The sequence below is a fragment of the Taudactylus pleione genome, unplaced genomic scaffold (genome assembly GCF_031769625.1).
Source record: "Taudactylus pleione unplaced genomic scaffold, aTauple2 ptg000407l, whole genome shotgun sequence".
Taxonomy (NCBI): domain Eukaryota; kingdom Metazoa; phylum Chordata; class Amphibia; order Anura; family Myobatrachidae; genus Taudactylus; species Taudactylus pleione.
The window spans coordinates 2,505,798-2,527,046 of record NW_028284809.1 but is presented as its reverse complement, the minus strand read 5'-3'; the positions used below and the strand labels follow the sequence as shown (position 1 = coordinate 2,527,046).

At 44.9% G+C, this 21,249-nt stretch overlaps 1 protein-coding gene across 1 annotated transcript in view; it reads right to left on the bottom strand.

Annotated features, from left to right (window-relative positions):
• The window catches only part of LOC148506371 (uncharacterized), a 29,671-nt gene extending 9,461 nt beyond the window's left edge, over positions 1-20,210 (bottom strand). Inside the window, exons 1-5 of the mRNA XM_088446872.1 lie at positions 20,175-20,210; positions 19,847-19,953; positions 18,860-18,873; positions 16,524-16,853; positions 3,981-4,109 (exon numbers count right to left, since the gene is read on the bottom strand). Of these exons, the coding sequence (XP_088302998.1) occupies positions 3,981-4,109; positions 16,524-16,853; positions 18,860-18,873; positions 19,847-19,953; positions 20,175-20,210 (616 nt within the window). The remainder of the gene's footprint in view (positions 1-3,980; positions 4,110-16,523; positions 16,854-18,859; positions 18,874-19,846; positions 19,954-20,174) is intronic.
• Between the last annotated feature and the right edge of the window lie 1,039 nt (positions 20,211-21,249).

Below are 21,249 nucleotides of genomic sequence, written 5' to 3'. Positions count from 1 at the left end.
AACCCAAAGGCACAGAGTCTAACAGAGTACTGGTGCTCCCCAGGAATTCCCATAAGGGCATTTGTTCTTAGCTGCAGTATCCCTGCAGGTCGCGGCCCTCTGGGCAGAAACCAGTAGTAATTAGCAGGGGACCACTCACAGGATGATACAAGTCAGCAGTAAATAGATGCTAGTGAGAATGCAGTGAGCAGGATTATCACAATGGTGGCAATGGAACACAGAACCTCTGAGCCTAATGCTATAATCCCTGAGATGTCAAGATGGCAGCCAGAAAACAACAGTGTACACAGGGCCAGTGTTAGACTTCTAGGCACCCTAGGCAAAACACCTGCACGCGCCCCCAACCCGTACTCATTTAGCCCCTCAGGTGAAAATGACTTTGCACAGGTGGAGTGGCAGATGAGTTTTGTGTTAAAACATTTTTTTTATATATAATATTATATATAAAATATATATAAAACGCAAAACTTATCCGCCACTCCACCTGTGCAAAGTAATTTTCACCTGAGGGGCTAAATGAGTACGGAGAGGGGGGCGCAGGCAGAAGTATGTGTATGTATATATATATATATATATATATATATACACACACACACACACACACACACACACACAGTATCAGGGGGGTAACTAGAACTTTTTGGGCCCCATAGCAACATTTTTAAGGCCCCCCCTAACTTAGGTCTTACACTGTACCCACAGTAGTAGTTCCCCTAAAACACTAAATGCCCACTTGTAATGGTGCCCCTTATGCAATGCCCACTGTAATGGTGCCCCTTACGCAGTGCCCCCAGCAGTAATAATACCCCTAAAAGTAATGCCCTCTTTAGTAGTGCCCCCAGTAGTAATGTCCCCTGTAGTGCCCAATGTAGTAAGGCCCCTGTAGTGCTCCCAATAGTAAGGCCCTGTAATGCCCCCTGTAGTGCCCCCAGTAGTGCAGCCCCAGGAGTGCCCCCAATAGTAAGGCCCCTGTAGTGCCCCCAGTAGTGTGGCCCCTGTAATGCCCCTTGTAGTGCCCCCAGTAATGCGGCACCTGTAATGCCCCCTGTAGTGCCCCCAGTAGTGCGGCCCCAGTAGTGCCCCCAATAGTAAGGCCCCTGTAGTGCGGCCCCTGTAATGCCCCCAGTAATGCGGCCTCTGTAATAAGCCCCCACCTGCGCGCACACACACACGCATACATACATACACACACAGAAAAAAAACCAACACTTACCTTAAACCCAGTTCCAGTGCCCACTGCCGTCCGTCCCCGGCACCTGCTCCTCGGAACTATGGGAGTGACGTCACATGACGTCACTCCCATAGTACACTGCGGGACCCGGAAGATGGAGCTCACTCCGTCCTCCGCCTGGTGCCTGGGAGGGGGGTAGCAAGGAGCCGGGTACTGCGGGGGGGGGGGAGAATGTAGAGAAGGAGCCTGGTGCCCGCTGGCAACACAATCTCAGCGGGCACCCGGCAAATGGGGGGGTGATCGGAGTTTTAAAACTGTTTAGCTATTTTTTTTTTTTTCAAATCGAGATCCAAAACCAAAACACTTGTTGGATTTGCAAAACCAAATCCAGATCCAAAACCTTGAATGAGATACAGATCCAAAATGAAAACCAAAACATGGGGGTCGCGCACATTTCTAGTCCTCATACATCTAGCGTTCATACTCCATATAGCACGGCAGGCTTGCTGTGTTTTATACGCTTTCACCTGAACACAGCATAATGTATTTAGTCACATCATGGCGTACTCAGTCCCAGCATAATGCATTGAGATACCGGAGAGTCGCTTTTCCTAAACTGAACTGCGAATGCGTCAAACAGCACTACTGTACTGTACTGTATGTTTTAATAAATAAATGTACTCTACTATAGTGATCTGTGCAGGCTTTGGTGTGTAAAGCAGTAAATAAATGATTCATGTAAAAAAATGTGCAGTGTCCGGCCCACCACAAAATATTAACCAGCCCGCACCTTTCAGCCTGTTCTGGTACTGAAAAACCAGTGCTGGGGGTCCCCCTATTTCTCCAGTAACCAGCACCAAGCTGAACCAGCCGGGGGGGCTTACGCTATAGCAGGGAGGCACACAGGTCCCCCTGCCATACCGTAAACCAGCCTCAAACTGGTCAGACATGGTCTGGAATTACTTGGACAGTCAGAACTCCAGAAAATGGGGTCCCTTCTCTTGAGGAACCCCCAGGTCTGGGCTGAAGGCCCGGGGCTATTCCCCACACCCATGGTGGCAGTGGGTGCGAAGTGAATGGTGTAAAAAATGGAAAATAATATTGTTCTTCACAGTGGGACAACAGGTCCCAGCAAGCCTGTCCCAGCATGCCAAATCTTGTGTAACAATAAGTGCCAGCATGCCTGGATGTTAAGGACTTGCTGGCACCTGTAGTCTGCGTTTAAAGGAAATACTAAAATAATAACAGTGCACACGCACTGAAGGGGGAAGTCCTTTATTAAAAGAAAATAAAAATCATACTCACCAAACCCATTAGATCGGCTCCTTTTTGCTCCACGTAAAAGTCCATTGGTCTTAAGAAAACAAAAACCTCGCGCCGAAATGGACAGTACCGTACACTCAGGGCCTAATTCAGACCCACTCGCGAGCGCTCGCCAGCGGGTCGATGTTGGCCAAGTGCGCAGTCCGGCTCTTGCAGTGGGTGCTGCAGCAGTTAATGAGAGTCTATCTGACTCTCATTGGCTGCTGTTTAACACACGCATCGCCGCCAGCGCTGGTGGCGATGCGTGTGTTATGCACAGCCTGAGCCCGCCTCCTAGCGCTATTGGGCAAGCGCTCAGGGGGAGGGAGCGGGCTCAGGTGTGCAGCACAGGACCGGCGCTGGAAGCCTAGCGCCGGTCCTGTGTAAATGTGTAGCGCTGACCGCACTCACTGCGGTCGGCGCTACACTGGCTAAGTAGGGCGGGCGGGCCGATACCGTGGCCGGCGGCTCCCCCCTGCGCCGCCGGTCCAACGGCGCCCAGGGCACGCACCCTGCCTGACCCCCCCTAGTTCCGCCACTGCTCTCCACCATGGGGACCGACAGGGACCCAAACTACTCTATTAAGCATCCCTGTCCAACTGCAACCCCTCTGTGAAGCTTTCATCCAAATATATCCAGTGGAAGGCTCAGAACAGGTTCCCTGGTCAAAGTTCTGCCCAGCATACACCAACGGGAGGTCCGATAGGGACCTCAACTCCTTGGTATGTCTTTTGAGATCCAATGTTACTACTTTGTGAAGCTTTTGTCCAAATCCATCCAGTGAAAGGCTTAGAACAGGTTCCCTGGGTCAAAGTTCTGCCCAGTGTACACCAACGGGAGGTCCAACAGGAACCCAACCCCTTAGTATGTCTTCTGGGATCCAATGATACCACTCTGTGAAGTTTTCATCCAAATTATGTGAAGTCATCCAGATCCATCCAGTGTAAGGCCCAGAACATGCTCCCTGGGTAAAATTTCTGCCCAGTATCCAAGGGTCAAAGTTTTGCCCAGTCCGACTGGGACCCTAACCCCCCTAAAACCTTGTCAGGATCCAACTGGACCACCTCGCGTTGGTTTCATCCCAATCGCTGCAGGAGTGTCCGAATGGATAGCAGGACAGACAGACAAAAAAACAGACCAATGAATTTTATATATACTGTAAAATAAAACATTGTGGGTAAGTTAGTGATAGATATTTGTTCATATAGCGTTTGTCCTATAATAATGGGTTAGTGAAAATATGTATGTAAGATATTTGTGGTGCAAGGGTGAGTGGGTACTGACGCCGGAATTTCATGTACAAATTGCTGCCCGTGGCGGAGCTCTCAGTTGCGTCTCTCCCCATATGGCGTAAGAAGCACTGGGTGACACATACAGTATGTAACAGACAAAGCACATCATGTATCATACCCCAATAATGAATGAGTGTATTAGTTATTATTAGCTATTATGAATTTGCCTTACTGTTAATTACTTCTTCAGACATGAAAGCAGAGACAGCACTTACCGTGTTTCATGCGCCGTACACTGCGACGTATTAAAGTGATTACCGCTCCAATGGTCACAAGCGCAGCTACGGCAACCGCAGTACATATCAGGGCAGCAGATGTCAGTGAGTATTTTTCCTTTACATCCACTGAAATAAATAAGATAAATATAAACGTATTACTATATATTATGTACATGGGAGAGCTATTTTGTAACCATTCTGAATATTATCTCTCTAACATACATATATAGTACTGTATGAAGATATATATATATATATATATATATATTATATATACTGTATATATATATATATATATATATATATATATTTATATTTGTCAAGCTGTGATGAAAGGCGCCTACTAAGTGTATTATTTTAGTGAACAAGTTAAATAGTATATAAATATAAAGCCGTTCTCATGGAATACATAAGACTTACCGCCGGACGCAAGTCCGGCAGTTCAAATCCCGACAGCGGCAGGCCGACACGGCTGAAAATACCGATCGTCCCCAGGTAAGTATGAACTAACTAAATTAACCTAACCCCCATAACCCTAACCCTCCTCAGGGGTGCCTAACCCTAATCCCCCCTCTAAGTGCCTAAACCTAACCCCCCCTTCCCGCAGCCTAACCCTAAGTCCCCCGGGGAGGTGCCTAAACCTAAGTCCCCCCCCCGGGGGTGCCTAACCCTAACCCTCCCTCCCCCTAGCCCTGCCCCTAACCCCCCCCCGCGGCTGTATGGAGCGGCACCCGGCATCACTTCGATCGGGATGCCGGGCGCCGGTCTCCCGGCGTCGGTAAAATGAGCGGCGTCTACATCTAGACGCCGTTCATTTTACCCTCGCCGGGATATGACAGTCGGGAAGCCGGCTGTCGGTATGATGTCAGCCGGCTTCTCGATTGCATACCGTTCTCATCTCATCCCAGAGCTATTGCATACTTGCACATCAGTTGTTCCTGTGTATCGGTACATCAGTTAGCAGACTTGTAAGGAAACATCTTAAAGTGCATCCATGGTGATGCAGATTTAAAAAAAAACAAAAAACAGAGCTTATCTGTGTCCCAGAACAAAATGTCTTTAGCAGTTACCTGCAAGGATTAAAAGCATCCAAGTCCTCAACGCGTTTTGTCCCCATTACTGTATAGGCTTTTCCTGCTTTAATTACCTACTGTAAGATACATGCACTGTGATCAGCCAACCACTCACCAAATTATATTGTCTGTGCGGAACCCCGTGTTTTGGTTTTGGTTTTGGATCTGGAGTTATCTTCGAGTTTTGGTTTCAGATAAAAATCAATTTAAAAATCAAAATCAATAAAAACACATAAATTGTCTGAATCCAAACCTTAAATTCGGTTTTTCAATCCAAGTTCCGAACCTGTAACAGATCCGAACCGGGACTCAGTTTGAACCGGGTCACAAAAGTGAACCCGAACCTTGACCCGCTTCTACTCGGAACCCTTAAATTCGAGTGTTTTCGGATTTCAGAAATCTGGACCCGCACATCTCTATAGTATATACTGTACACATTAAAGTACAACTGTGTCAGAGGCATGGCTGGGTGTAATCACCCTTCCCGGATAGGGAGCTAAAGATGTTTTTATGCTTTAGAGAGTGGATGTTAGGGGACTTTTCAGCCACTGAATACTGCCATATAGTCTCAGAGGCTACTGCTCAGCTGGCTGTGTATATGCATCCATAAGATAAACTGTAAGACAATGCACAGAAATAGTATTATTAAACCTATATGATGAGCAGGGAACCACCAGGTTTATGTTACTGCACATCAGATGCACTGACACAAATCGGGTAACACAGGAAACATTTATTCTGAAAGCACAGACACATTTACTATTGGGTTTGACTGGAATATAAATCCTCTATAATACAGTTGGTGGAGGCGTAACTACAGTGGGTTCAAGGGGACCAATTGCTATGGGGCCTGGACTGCCTCTGGGTCTGCCTCCCATACTCCCAGCTCCCGTTTAAAAGGAGGGTGCACTGGGAACATGTGCCCCGGGCCTCACTCTCTTAAGCTGCCCATCCACTAGGCGATCAAACCTAGCGATTGAGTGATAATGAACGTCGTAATCGCTTGATAATCGCCCGCAAATCGTGCAGTTTAACGTCTAATACGACCAGCAATGCGCGTGCACGCTGGTCGTATTGGACATCGATCATCGGGCAAACAAGCTGGTCAACCTGACGATAAAGTCAGGTTCAGCATGTTGCCAGATGAATGATGAGCCTGCGCTGAACGACTGCTCGTTCAGCGCAGGCACATCACAGACATAGGAACGACAGCACGAGTACAATGTCGTAATCGTGCTGTAGTTTCTATGTCGTGTAGTGGATGGGCAGCTTTAGAGTGTCACCTGCGCCTATCACTTGATTGATCCGAAGCAGCCGCCTGATAGCAGCCACGCTTCACGGTGATAGCAGCCATGCTTCACTGACTGACCTCAGTAGTGCTAAGCGTGGACAGACACGGCAAGCCAGTGAGTGGGGAGTGAAAGAAGCCTCCATTCAGTGCATAGGCTCATTACCGTGCAACCTTCAGGGAAGGAGCAGTTGGAGGTCAGCAGAAGTGATAAGAGGAGCGACACTGTGCAGCTGCCAACAGCCAGGAACACCAGGTAATATGGGGTAGGTGTTGCATTTGATCTTATAAGTACCATCAGAAATTGAAGACTCCTGTACAATGATATGTGAGAGAGATGCGCTGCATGTATATTGCATGTCATAGGCGAATGCATGGGGGGGTTCCGGTTGCCTGGAAACCCCTCATCCCATACCATGACCACAATAGAAATAGTAATATAATAGAATGTTACTAGTGCTGCTTGTTCTTCTCAGTATCACTAATGAAATAATTAGTACCACCTCTGAATCTTTTAACTAGAGATGAGCGGTTCGGATTCTGTGGAATCCGAACCGCTCCGAACATAGTGGATCCGAGTGTACCCGAACGCTGTTCGGGTGTTCCCCGCCTGACTCGGATCCCCGTTCGGGGCCGTACGGCGGCTGCCTGATGTCGGATTCTCGCTAGAGAATCCGACATCAGGGCTCCTATTGTGTAGGGCAGACCGCTGTGATAGCGGTCTCCCCTACACAGATACCAACACACAGCCGTCAGCGGCAGCTGTGTGTTTGTTACAGCAGCCAATGAGAGTCACACAGACTCTCATTGGCTGCTACACGGAGGGAGCCGGCTGGAGCTCACTCAGGAGCTCCGTCTTCCGTCTCCCTCCTCGGCGCGTGGATGCAGAGCGGACGGCGCGGGAGCGGGGATTCAGGTAAGTTTTTTTTTCTAATGTGTGTAAGGGCCAGGGGTGCTACTGGGGGGGCATACTACTGGGGGGGCCATTCTACTGGGGGGCCTGCTACTAGGGGGGCCATACTACTGGGGGGGCCTGCTACTGGGGGGCCATACTATTCAGGGGTCATACTACTGGGGGGGGCCTGCTACTGGGGGGCCTGCTACTGGGGGGGCATACTACTGGGGGCCTGCTACTTGGGGGGGCATACTACTGGGGGGGCCTGCTACTGGGGGGCCTGCTACTGGGGGGGCATACTACTGGGGGCCTGCTACTTGGGGGGGCATACTACTGGGGGGAGCTGCTACTGGGGGGCATAATACTGGGGGCCTGCTACTGGGGGGGCCTGCTACTGGGGGGCCTCTACTGGGGGCCATACTCCTGGGGGCCATACTACTGTGGGGGCCATACTACTTGGGGGACCATACTACTGGGGGGCCATACTACTGGGGGGCCATACTACTGGGGGGCATACTACTGTGGGCATTGTGTAAAAGGGGCACTACTGTGGGCATCGTGTAAAAGGGGCACTACTGTGTGTCGTAACATAAATAAGAGACACTACTTTATGGTGTAATGTGAATCAAGCCCTTTGTGCGGTGTAATGTGAATAAGATTGTGCACTGTGACTCCTTGGGCCGTAGCCCACTATGTAACAAGTACTGTGACTCTGCTGGCTGTACCCCACTGGGTGGGTGCACTACTTTTCATTTCTGCCACTGCTGTGTGGCAATGTGTCATAGATGTGCTTTATACTGTGGTGTCTGTGTCATTGTGCCGCTGCTCTGTCGCTTAGTAACCAGTCAGCTCACTGCAACCTTTGTCCAATAATGTTGAAAACAATATTATAAGCTGTGAGGTGGTCTAAATTGCCTGGAAATTAATGTTATTGAGGTTAATAATACTCTAAGAGGAAAAAAAAGACCAATTTATGTGATTTTAGCTTTTTTTGTAAATTTTTGTAAAAAAATCCAAATCCAAATCCAAAGCCAGTCACCGCAGTTTGACAAATCCAGATCCAAATCCAAAGCCGGACGACGAATTAGAACCAAATCCAAATCCGGCAAAAATGGTCCGGCACACAAAGTGAGAATAAACGAGCACATTAACAACATAAGGAAATCCTTTATCGGACATAGTGTGTCAGATCATTTTAGGAATATCCATAACAGTAAACCAGACGGCCTCAAGTTCATAGGATTGGAACTAGTAGAACCTAATTGGAGAGGGGGGGACCATTCCAACAAGATTGACGACAAAGAAAGTCGTTGGATTATAACCAGATGGTCTCGATATAGACCCATAATATCAGGTCAGCATCCCTATATGTTCTCTGCATATCTGAGCAAATGTACCCATCTACCAGCTCTGATTATCCAGGTATATAGATTTAACACCCACTCACTATAGATCAATCCACACAATATGAGGAAATAGTACATTGGGGTGACTCCAAGACGGGAATCAATTAAGTCAAAAATATAAATCATTGTCTATAGGCTTAGAAATAGATCACACTGTAACTTATAGTTAACTACCAGTGCTGCTACAGTGCAGCAACCCATTAATCATGTATAATCATATCCATTATAATTTAATTTAACTTAAAGAATAATTGGAGAGCACAATCTAATGGATAAGTTCTTGCAGAACCCAAGGTTAATTAGGTTTATGTGCTTATTGTTCCATGCACATAAGCTCATTATAATACAGCAAGCATCACATGATTCAGTATTACACGATCCTGTATAGGAAAGAATGTCCAAAAACTCACCAAAAATGGCCGCCCGCATGTAGGAGACAAAGTCTCCGCTTTTACAAACAGCGGAGATCACAATAACTTAAGCGTTATAGCCATACCTAGGAACACCTCGCTATGCCAATTGGTGTCTGCGCACTGTCCACAGAGCATGCGCATGACACAGAACACATCATACTGTTAAGGGGGAAATCGTGCTCTAGCGGATGACGCAGAGGGCGCGAACACACTGAAAACCAGAAGTAACGGAGCGATTAACAAATGGACTCAATAAATAAAGGTATTTAAACCCTGCTTTTGGAAAGAACAGTTCACCTACCCTTGAAAAAGTCCCCACATGGGAAGAAACGCGTTGGGACATTACTGACTGATGTGCTTTTGATTTCATCCTTAGACCATATGCATTACATGTTCTGATTTCCTCCAGTGTAATGTTATTTTACTATCTGACACCGATTGTTGCCCAATTGGGCTAGGTGCAGATTAATAAATTTGATTTTTTATCCCCATTCCATATATCTAGTAGGGGTGTGCACCAGCCACTTTTCGTGTTTTGTGTTTTGGTTTTGGATCTGGATCTTTCTTCGTGTTTTGGATCTGGATTGGTTTTGCCAAAACCACCCTTCCGTGTTTTGGGTTCTGGGTTTTGTGTTTTGGATCTGTATTTTTTTTAAAAAAAAGCATAAAAACAGCTAAAATCACAGAATTTGTAGGTTTTTCTGCTCCTATGCTATTATTAACCTCAATAACCTTAATTTCCACTCATTTCCAGTCTATTCTGAACACCTCACACCTCACAATAGTGTTTTTATGTCCAAAAGGTTGCACCGAGGTAGCTGGATGACTATGCTAAGCGACACGAGTGGGCGGCACAAACACGTGACCCATCTAGGCGTGATACTGCAGTGGCAGACAGGATGGCAGTTTGAAAAACTAGGCCCCAAACTGTACATAATGCAAAGAAAAAAAGAGGTGCAAGATGGAATTGTCCTTGGGCCCTCCCACCCACCCTTATGTTGTATAAACAGGACATGCACACTTTAACAAACCAATCATTTCAGCGCCAGGGTCTGCCACACAACTGTGGCTGAAATGATTGGTTCGTTTGGGCCCCCACAAAACAAGCTGGCAATTAATCTGTCCCTGCACAAACTGGCTCTACGGAGGCAAGATGTCATGCTCATCCTCCTCATCCACCGATTCCTCACCCTCTTCAGTGTGTACATCCTCATCCTCACAGAGTATTAATTCGTCCCCGCTGGAACCACAGGTCCCTCTGTACGTTCTGGAGGCTGGTCTCCCTGGAAGAGTTGATAATTCATTTTATGAACATCATCTTCTCCACATTTTGTGGAAGCAACCTCCTACGCCTTTCGCTGGAGGGGGGGCAACTCAGGTAAAATAGAGCCAGTTTGTACAGGGACCTCCAAATTGCTTCTTTTTCCTGCCAGTACAGGTACGGACTGCCTGACATGCCTACTTGGATGCTGTCACCGATGTAATCCTTTAACAGACAGAAGCACGCTTGTCGCTGCTGCTTTGAGGATGCAAGTGCGGCTACAGCCCACACAATTCACAAAGACAGAAAAAAAAAGAACAATATTTTTATTGTTTGTGTAGCACACTTTGAGGGTGTCACCACCCTTTAACAGACAGACGCACGCTTGTCGCTGCTGCTTTGAGGACAGTATCATATGCAGTGACAGCAGACTTGTCAGAAATTGTTGGCACGTCCTTCAGTCCGGACCAGATGTCCAAACCAGCCCTTGACTTATGACACAGGCGCACGCTTGGCGCTGCTACTATGTTGATGCACGTGCGGCTGCATCGCACACAAGTCACAAACACATTAAAAAATAGTTTTTTATTTTTTGGAGCACTTTGAGGGTTACACCACCCTTTAACAGACAGACGCACGCTTGTCGCTGCTGCTTTGAGGATGCAAGTGCGGCTACAGCCCACACAATTCACAAAGACAGAAAAAAAAAGAACAATATTTTTATTGTTTGTGTAGCACACTTTGAGGGTGTCACCACCCTTTAACAGACAGACGCACGCTTGTCGCTGCTGCTTTGAGGATGCAAGTGCGGCTACAGCCCACACAATTCACAAAGACAGAAAAAAGATGAAGAATATTTTTATTGTTTGTGTAGCACACTTTGAGGGTGTCACCACCCTTTAACAGACAGACGCACGCTTGTCGCTGCTGCTTTGAGGATGCAGGTGGAATCTAGACGGGATTTTGAACCGGGGATACACTACCTCCATCAATTGTCTAAATCCCACTGCACTAATGGCGGATACCGGACACACGTCTAACACCAACATAGCAGTCAAGGCCTCAGTTATACGTTTTGCTTCAGGATGACTGCTGTCGTACTTCATCCTCATCGCTAGGGACTGTTGGAGGGTCAATTGTTTAGTAAAAGTAGTGATGTTCCTACTTCCTCTCTGGGATGATGAACAACTCCCAGCAGCAGCAATAGCACTAGGAGGAAGTGGTTCTTGATCTTTCCCTATTTTATTTTTATCGGAGAAAGTTTGGTCCTCCATTTATGTTATATTGATATATACGTGCAGCTAAAGCGCACACAAACACAGAAAATATTTTTTTATTTTTGCTGGAGAGTAGTGCACTTTGTGGGTTACACCACCCTTTAAGAAATGAGCCAGCCGGCTCTTTACTTATGGGACACAGGCGCACGCTTGGCGCTGCTCCTTTGTTGATGCACGTGCAGCCACAGTGCACACAAGTCACAAACACAGAAAATATATATTTTTTTGGTTTGGAGTGTACTTGGGGGTTACAGCACCCTTTAACGGTCAAGCCAGCCGGCCCTTTACTTATGACACAGGCGCACGCTTGGCACTACTTTGTTGATGCACGTGCGGCTACTGCGCACACAATTCACAAACACAGAAAATAATAATTTTTTTGGTTTGGACTGGAGTGTACTTTGGGGGTTACAGCACCCTTTAATGGTCAAGCCAGCCGGCCCTTTACTTATGACACAGGCGCACGCTTGGCACTACTTTGTTGATGCACGTGCGGCTACTGCGCACACAATTCACAAACACAGAAAATATATATTTTTTTGGTTTGGACTGGAGTGTACTTTGGGGGTTACAGCACCCTTTAACGGTCAAGCCAGCCGGCCCTTTACTTATGACACAGGCGCACGCTTGGCACTACTTTGTTGATGCACGTGCGGCAACTGCGCACACAATTCACAAACACAGAAAATATATATTTTTTTGGTTTGGACTGGAGTGCACTTTGGGGGTTACAGCACCCTTTAATGGTCAAGCCAGCCGGCCCTTTACTTATGACACAGGCGCACGCTTGGCACTACTTTGTTGATGCACGTGCGGCTACTGCGCACACAATTCACAAACACAGAAAATAATTTTTTTTTTGGTTTGGACTGGAGTGTACTTTGGGGGTTACAGCACCCTTTAATGGTCAAGCCAGCCGGCCCTTTACTTATGACACAGGCGCACGCTTGGCACTACTTTGGTGATGCACGTGCGACTACTGCGCACACAATTCACAAACACAGAAAATATATATTTTTTTAGTTTGGACTGGAGTGTACTTTGGGGGTTACAGCACCCTTTAACGGTCAAGCCAGCCGGCCCTTTACTTATGACACAGGCGCACGCTTGGCACTACTTTGTTGATGCACGTGCGGCTACTGCGCACACAATTCACAAACACAGAAAATATATATATTTTTGGTTTGGACTGGAGTGTACTTTGGGGGTTACAGCACCCTTTAACGGTCAAGCCAGCCGGCCCTTTACTTATGACACAGGCGCACGCTTGGGACTACTTTGTTGATGCACGTGCGGCTACTGCGCACACAATTCACAAACACAGAAAATATTATTTTTTTTGGTTTGGCCTGGAGTGTACTTTGGGGGTTACAGCACCCTTTAACGGTCAAGCCAGCCGGCCCTTTACTTATGACACAGGCGCACGCTTGGCACTACTTTGTTGATGCACGTGCGGCTACTGCGCACACAATTCACAAACACAGAAAATATATTATTTTTTTAGCACTTGGGGGGAGCACCCCTGATGGACAGAGCACCCCCTGGACAACACTACAGCACCCCTTTAGGACTGGGACACTGCACAGGACTTTGGAGTGGACACAGCCCCTATGGAGAACTGACTGCACAACACAGTCCAGCCAGCCCCTATGGACTTTGAAGTAGTGGACAACAGCAGCACTACACTACACTACACTACACAGCCCAGCCAGCCCTAACTCCCACCCTCCCTCTTCACTGTCCACAGCCGAGTGAGAAAATGTCGCCGACGCGGGTACCTTATATAGGATCCAAAACCCGCGAGACTCGGAAGGCAGGATGATGACGTTTTGCCTCGATTTCAGATCCGAGTCAGGCGGGAAAGTCGAGCCTGACTCGGATCGGACTCGGATCGGGGGGGCTCGGGGGTTTCGGATTTCAGAAATCCGAACCCGCTCACCCCTAATATCTAGTGTTCTGTCCATACACATTGGCTAGCAACCATTTGTCCTTTACACCCATCACTTTCTTACTATGCGTAAGGAGGTACATTTGGTGGACCAGCAGGAGTACGTCGGGACCCAGGTAAGTCCCTACATTCACTTACCTCTGCAACATAGTGCCCACCAGCACCTGATACTGCGTTTGTGTTTTTTGTGAATTCCTGAGGTGGAGTGGCTGTTATCCAGGACAGAGACCAATTGGAGAGGGGAGGTTACACCTACCGCATACACGCCAACTATTTTTCAAGAACTTCAAAACAACTATTACAATAACTTTACAATAACTTTGTATATACACAGATGAAAATTCTGCCCAAAGTTTTTGCCCACCAGGATTGCTGTTTTTAAGAACTACCATCCTACAGCTTCCATGAGGTGGATTACACCAGGACATTCCAAGTAAAGTCTTGAATTTGGGGAGCCCTCAAATCAAACATAGACATTGCTAACATCTACAATCCACTCACGGATTGCAACAGATATATCCCATAAACACCCTGAAGTTTAATAACAACACATGACGTAATAAGCACCTCAGAGCGCAGACACCATATCGTACTATTATTAATCTATTAAAGAAGGTGGGGTTACCTTCCTGGTGCTCAGCTGCTAGAGGTACTACTCTATAGCGCGAAACCTATAACTATTTTTAACATGTGTCAGCCAGTAATAAATACACCTGTGCACCAACTAGAAGATCTGGAAAACATGCATTGTTAGGGGTGCACTGCTATAGGGTTAATTATTAATACTGTATAATAATACACTAAACCAGTGCATAAGGAGACCATATATGTACATATATGCCCAGGGCAGTGCTAGGTTCTTCTGCCGCTCCCCCAGACTCCCGGACTTGCAACCATGCTTTGGAATGGGGCCCACATCTGACATAAAAACATTCAGGGTTAATGGGTTACTGTGACCCCTGGTCCTGTATATGCTGGAATTATGACACACACTACACTTTGTATGATGCATGTTATAGCTGGTTAAGTGCTGTTTATGCCCTCTTCATGGGCTGGCCACACTCACTTGGAAATCCGCCTCTAGAGATCCTGCATTTGCCACTGTATGTATACTACAATGCAAAATCGCTGATTTTTATCCACAAGCCAACAAGTCCACTGCTGCATGAATATGATTAGTAAACATTAAACAACATGTACATTTACAGATTAGTAGAAATAACTAATGGAGCATTGGGAATTATCATTCGGCTGCCCTTTACATATTGAATTGATATCCTGGCTAGAACAAATAGCACAAAACTAATGATTACATCTGTAACATCTTAGATACAAGTAGGGATGGACATCGGAAGCCTGGCAAGGAATGGTTACTGGGCTTCTGACATCAAATCCAGTGATGCAGTGGCTAATAGTCATCGCATCTCAACCATCATATGCTATAACCGTCTATGGTTATATTGTGCACGTGCGCAGCAGCAGCCAGAGCTTCGCGCATGCGCCCATTAGCTGAGCTACGGACACCACTTACGGGTGTCCGCAACTGCATAAAAGCAGCCAGCCATCAGATGGGCATCAGAAAGCTGCATCCGATGGCTGGCAACCATCAAATACCTGTGATGGAAAAAGTACAGCACTTCCATTGAATTGGGAGCATCGATGGTTGCTAACCATCGTCTTCGGATGTCCTTTCCTAGATAAAAGTGCAATTCCACCTCCTAATATTATAGAGTGACAAATGGTCCCTGCGAGCACATGCTGTTACAGCCCGTTTCATGGAAAGTGTGGTCCATCTACAGACAGATAAACCCGTTTGCAGGAGCGTTTTCCATCAGTGTAAGTCTGACCTGGTGCAGGCGCAGTCATTGATTTCTCTCTGTCACACATTTGCCATCATCCACTGTCCCACTTCTGTCAGACTTAGAATTAGGCCTATAGAGGCGATTCAACAAATGAGAGAAAAAAGTGTCCACAAGCGCGTCAATGACAGAGCAGCCATGCCGGCAGGAAAGTGGTAACTGGTGACATCAGCGTTTCTACATCAGCGCATAAATAACTCTGGCTGAGATAACTAACACTTATCTCAGTGAAGATAGATCTCTTAGATATTTTCTGGAGCCCATAATCTAATTTAATCCAAACACGAGAACAGTTATTAACAAACTATTTTTATTTATTAATATTAGTATCCTATAATATGCATCCTATTCTTATAATAGCATGTATTTAACTTTAACCTTATTTCTCTGCAACAACTGTGTAACTATTTTAATTGATCCAGCCGTTATTAAGTGATCTGAACCAGGTGTAATTAGATGTGCAGGTCGGTTTTACTGAAAAACAAACACACCCGAGACAGGTTCCAAGCCTGGCAGATCAGCACAGACAAAAAAAAAACATGAATTGCCCAGCATAGAATGCTGGGATCAGGCAAACTAAATAGGCAGGTGTCAGGTGTTGTCCATACTGGTAATTCAGATATTAATAACCTGACACCTAGACGCAGAACAGAGTCTAGAGAGTAGAACCTCTAGTATGGACCAGTACTGCAGCTCACATAATAGGTGGCCTGGTGACCCTTAGTGGTGGGGAAATATACTGCCAGGAGCATAGCAATAAAGAAGTTCTAACAGCTGGTAAGTAACCATTGAGCCACCAGGGACGATATGTCAACATTTTATCATGTCAAAATTTCATCAGTATTGACATGAGCATGTCGACATTGACATTATGAAATTTAATATAATTTAATCATACCACACCCCATGATTGTTGATGTGTCTATTACTAGGATGGAGAGTGATGCTGGGACCAAAAGAACTTCCGCCACTGGCATGGTGCACTAGTTACAACTTGAAAACTAAGGAATGGGGGCATTGGACAGAGAAAAAACAGGTAAATATTTGCCCTTATCTTTTATATATAAAGTTTTCTAGTTCCCAATACTGTTCCTCTACAATCAAACAAAAGCTGAATTACCTTCAATGTCCAGTTGGATATCCTGCTCTAGCTTCAATGGGCTGTAGGTCACAGAACATGTGTAGACTCCACCATCGGATACAGATATGTCCGATATAGACAGATCAGCGGTTCCATGTAACGCTGCTTCTGTGTCCAATGAATATCTGGGATCAGTTTGTGTAACAATATCATCATAGGTCAGGATGGGATTTCTGTCTTTGTACCAGCATACTGCAAAAATTCTAGGACTCACAGGAGGTTTCTCCATGTTGTACTTGCAGGGAATCTGAGCATTGAATCCCACCCGGGCTTTATGTGCAGGGGGGACAATCAACTCCAGAGCGCCCCCTGCAGATAGAGAAACGTGTACAATAAGTAAATTAAGACTCATTAAACAGTTTCACCAACAATTAAAGGGGAAATGCTGCTTTGATCATTGAAGTGATGAGATCACTAAGGACTGATAATGGGTAATCCTGTAACTACATGGAAGCAAAAGCTGTAAAATAATTATTTTCAGGAATATCTAAAATATTAATAATAAAACAGTTTTAGAAACAGATAGGAAGTTATAAAGCTCCCAAGCAATGTACTATCCACTTTTATTTTGCCTTTTATTTCAACTATATAATAATTAATTTCTATTGCAGTGGGAGCAATATTCTTTACTACAAATGTGAAAAAAAGTATTGTCTTGTTTGTGGTGCACATATAAAATTTAACATTAATTGATTTATACTATAAGTGCCATTATAACAGTACATTAAACTCCAGTGAAATAACAACATAAAAAAATAAAGGTGTATAATGAATGGGAAAGGCTGCTGTGTACTATGAAAAAAAGCTCCTTTATACAGTATATCTTTGGCAAACACGAGAGTCTAAAGGCACACATCCACTAGACAACAGGCAAAAGACTGCACGATTACGACATTGTAATCGTTCAGTCATTTGTCTGTCTGTGATGTGCCTACTGTACACTGAACGAGCAGTCGTACAGTGGAGGCACATCAATCATCTGCAAATATGATGAACTAGACGATATGGTCAGGTTGTACAACATATTTGTACGATGATAGATGTCTAAACGATTATGAAACGATTATCGAATGATAACGATATCGTTATCATTCAATCGCTCAATTTAATCGTCTAGTGGATGTGTGCCTTTAGATCATATATCTCGAAGAAGGTAATTTTGTTTGAAATCATTTTATATCAAAATGGGCTTCTGTAGTTGACCAAAACCACCTATGGTCATATATATGTACTTACAGTAAAACGGAAAAGTATTTCACTTTTAGGACTAGTAAGCATATAATAGATAATATATTGGATTAAACAGTATCAACACGGATGTTCTCAGGAGTTTATCCAAAGAAATTTTATTATTATTATTATTATTATCATCATCAACCTTTATTTCTATGGTGCCACAAGGGTTCCGCAGCTCCTAACAAAGTACATAAACAATTGAGCAGAACAAGAGAACAATGACTTACAGTATAAGACAATGTAGGACAAGTATATTGCTGCACCATCTGTTATAACCCGCAAATAAGTAGTACGATGGCAGAAGTCAAGGGTTAGGTGCTGAAAGTAATAGTAAGAGAAGGAAAAGCACATGGGGAAGAGGGCCCTGCTCATGAGAGCTTACATTCTAAGGATAGGGGTAACCAGGGGTGACACCGATGGGGTAAATAGTGAGCATGGGACAGCATGTTAAGGTGGTAAAGATTAGATTAAGGCCATAACTTCATGTCAGGATAAAGGGGAAAAAATAAGTCAGAGTTGGTAAGATGGATGGGGAGGGATAGGAAGGCAAAGGAGGGGGTTAGGTGTCGAGGGACTGGTGGGATATGATGTCCTGATGTATGGAGTCAATTTTAGATGTAAAGTAGGTGGCAAGGTCATTGACAGAGAGTAATGAGGGGAAGCAAGGAGGAGGGGAAGGGCAGAGGAGGGAGTTGAAGGTGGCAAAGAAATGCCGGAGGTTTAAGGATTGGGAGGAGATGAGAGTTTTGAAATATGACTGTTCAGAGAGGGAAAGGGCAGCACTGTAGGATGACAGCATAAATTTGAAATGGAGGAAGTCAGCCTTAGAGCGTGATTTTCTCCACTGTCGCTTGGCAGTTTGTGAACATTTTTGTAGGTATCTTGTGCATTTAGAATGTGAGGGTAGCACAGTAGAGAAATGCTGGCAGGTAGCAGGTTTTCTGCATAGCATAGATAATTGCACTGTAAAGAAATGCTGGCCTGCTCTTTCAAATAGAAAAGGTAATTTAGACAGTAGAGAAATGGTGGGTAGATCTTCTGGATAGCCCAGATTAATTACACGTTAGAAGCACACTGACAGAGCTTCAGACTCCTAAAAAGCATAGATGATTAAACTGTAGATAGTTATTGGATAGATCTTCTGAATAACCCACATTGATTGCATTGTGAAGAAATGCTGATAGATCTTCCAAATAGCTCAAATAAACAAATACACAAAGCAGGATAGAGCAGGAATCCAGGTAAATGCCAGAACTGACAGGAACAGGCTGATTACAACTCACAAAGGAGTATCAGAGGGAACGTTCTATAAAGGCTGAACAGCTAATCATCGTAGGTCCAGAAATCAGCAAGGTTATAAAACATATTCACCAATAAATTACATGATTATGATACAAAAGTCACCTATAAAAATGATAAACTGTTGAGCCTGAAATATCTCCACTGTGGAGCTCAAATGTAAACTTCAAACTCAATGTCTCTTACAGATTGCAGCAGTTAAACTAGCAATGTCAGTTGCATCAGCATAGATATTAAGGGGTCTACTGTATGTATCAAGCAGTGAAAAGCATGGAGAAGTGGACCAGTGAAGATGTTGCTCATAGCAACCAAGATGCCAAAGCAAGTTGCTACATAAGAGCTAAGTGTTTTAAGGGTGTGTATGTGTCTTCTATTTGATGTGTTAGCTGAGCAGGTTCTCAGGACACTTTTCTTACTCTTAGAGGAAAATTTATCAATATTATTTTTAGTAAAATAATGTGAAAACAGGTATTTTCATACCCTTTTCACATTATTTTAGTATTATGTAAATATATGAAAGGGCTTTTGAGATTTGTGATCTGCCCAAATTTACAAAAATTGAATTGCAAAGAAAATATTGGAAATACAGTAATGATAATATAATTATTATAGCTTTCCTCCTGTTTCCCCTACTCTAACTCTGCTCCAGCAGCCAGAACAGAGCTTAGAGCTGGCCCCTGTGATCAGCCATGTGTGTCGAAAATTAAATAGACCAAAGGCTGATCACTGAAGGAAATAAAAAAAGAAAGTAATAAAATAAAACTTACCTGCCCTCTGTTGCAGCCAGGGTCCGGTGTTCGGGTCCTGTGACCCCAGACAGCTGATGCTGTGAAGCTCCAAGCCGGCATCTCAGTTTATAGAACTGATCAGCTGCCTGGGGTCACAGAGAGAAGGAGCTGGACACCGAGCCCTGGCTGCAGCAGCGTACAGGTAAATGTTAGCTTAGTGTGGCGGGTGGTCACGGAGGAGGGGTAGTCATGGGGGGAAAGGTCACTGGGGGAGGGAATAGCAAGTGGTACTTGTGCGGTCACACCCTCAGGGAATTATTTGCAAAAATGTGCGGGGGAGAGACTCACAGGGACAGAGCTTTCTTACAAGCTCTGTCCCTGCTTGCGATATTTGATACGTCATTGCGATGTATTCACATTTTACAGTGCAGATTTTGATCATTATTAGAGATGTGCGCCGACCCCCATATTTTGGTTTTGGCTCTGGATCTCCCCTGGTTTTGGATCTGGATCTCCCCTGGTTTTGGATCTGGATCTGGTTTGGGATTTTTTTCCTTGGTGTTTTGTTTTTCGATTTTGGTTTTGGATCTGTATTTTTTCCCAAAAATTATATAAACAGCTAAAACCACATCATTTGGGCCTGTTTTTGTTCCTACAGTATTATTAATCTTAATAACAATCATTTTCAGGCATTTCTAGGCGTTTTTAACCACCTCACAACTCACAATATTGATTTCACTATTTTTCACCAATATAGGCTGCAGCGAGCTGGCTGGCTAAAGTAAGCGACAGAGCAGCGGCACAAACGCACAGCAGTTTAAAAAAATATAGGACATCTATGAAACATTGCCACACAGCAGTGGCAGACAGGATGACAGTGTAATAAACTATAATAATGTCAGTCGGCAATGCTCCAAATTGTGCCAAATGTAAAGGAAAGAGGTGCAAGATGGAATTGTCCCTCCCACCCACTCTTATGTGGGATATAAAAAAGGACATGCACAGTTAAACAAACCAAGCACTTTAGCCAATAGGACTGACACTTTTGTGGCTGAACTCCTTGGTTTGTTTGGGCCCCCACAAAACATTTTTTGTAAGGACTACCTTCAATTATTAAGGAGGAGGTTATTGATGAGGGTGTTGGTGGTGGAGATTGCATGTGCTGGTCCAAACTGCTGGTAGCTGATACTGGACTGCGTGTTATTAATTTACAAATTATTATAATTTTGTTAAACAAATTGCATGAACTTGCTGCAAATGATGTAACAGGGAGGAGGTGCCTAGATGGTTAACGTCCCTTCCTCTGCTAACTTTAGCTTTACAAATGGAAGAGATGCCTTCACAACTGTTGTAGGATATAAAATTAAAATAATTCCACACCCAAAACGTGGCTTTTCTGGCTTTCTTTTTATCATGAGCAAGAACTTCTGCCACTGGTGGCT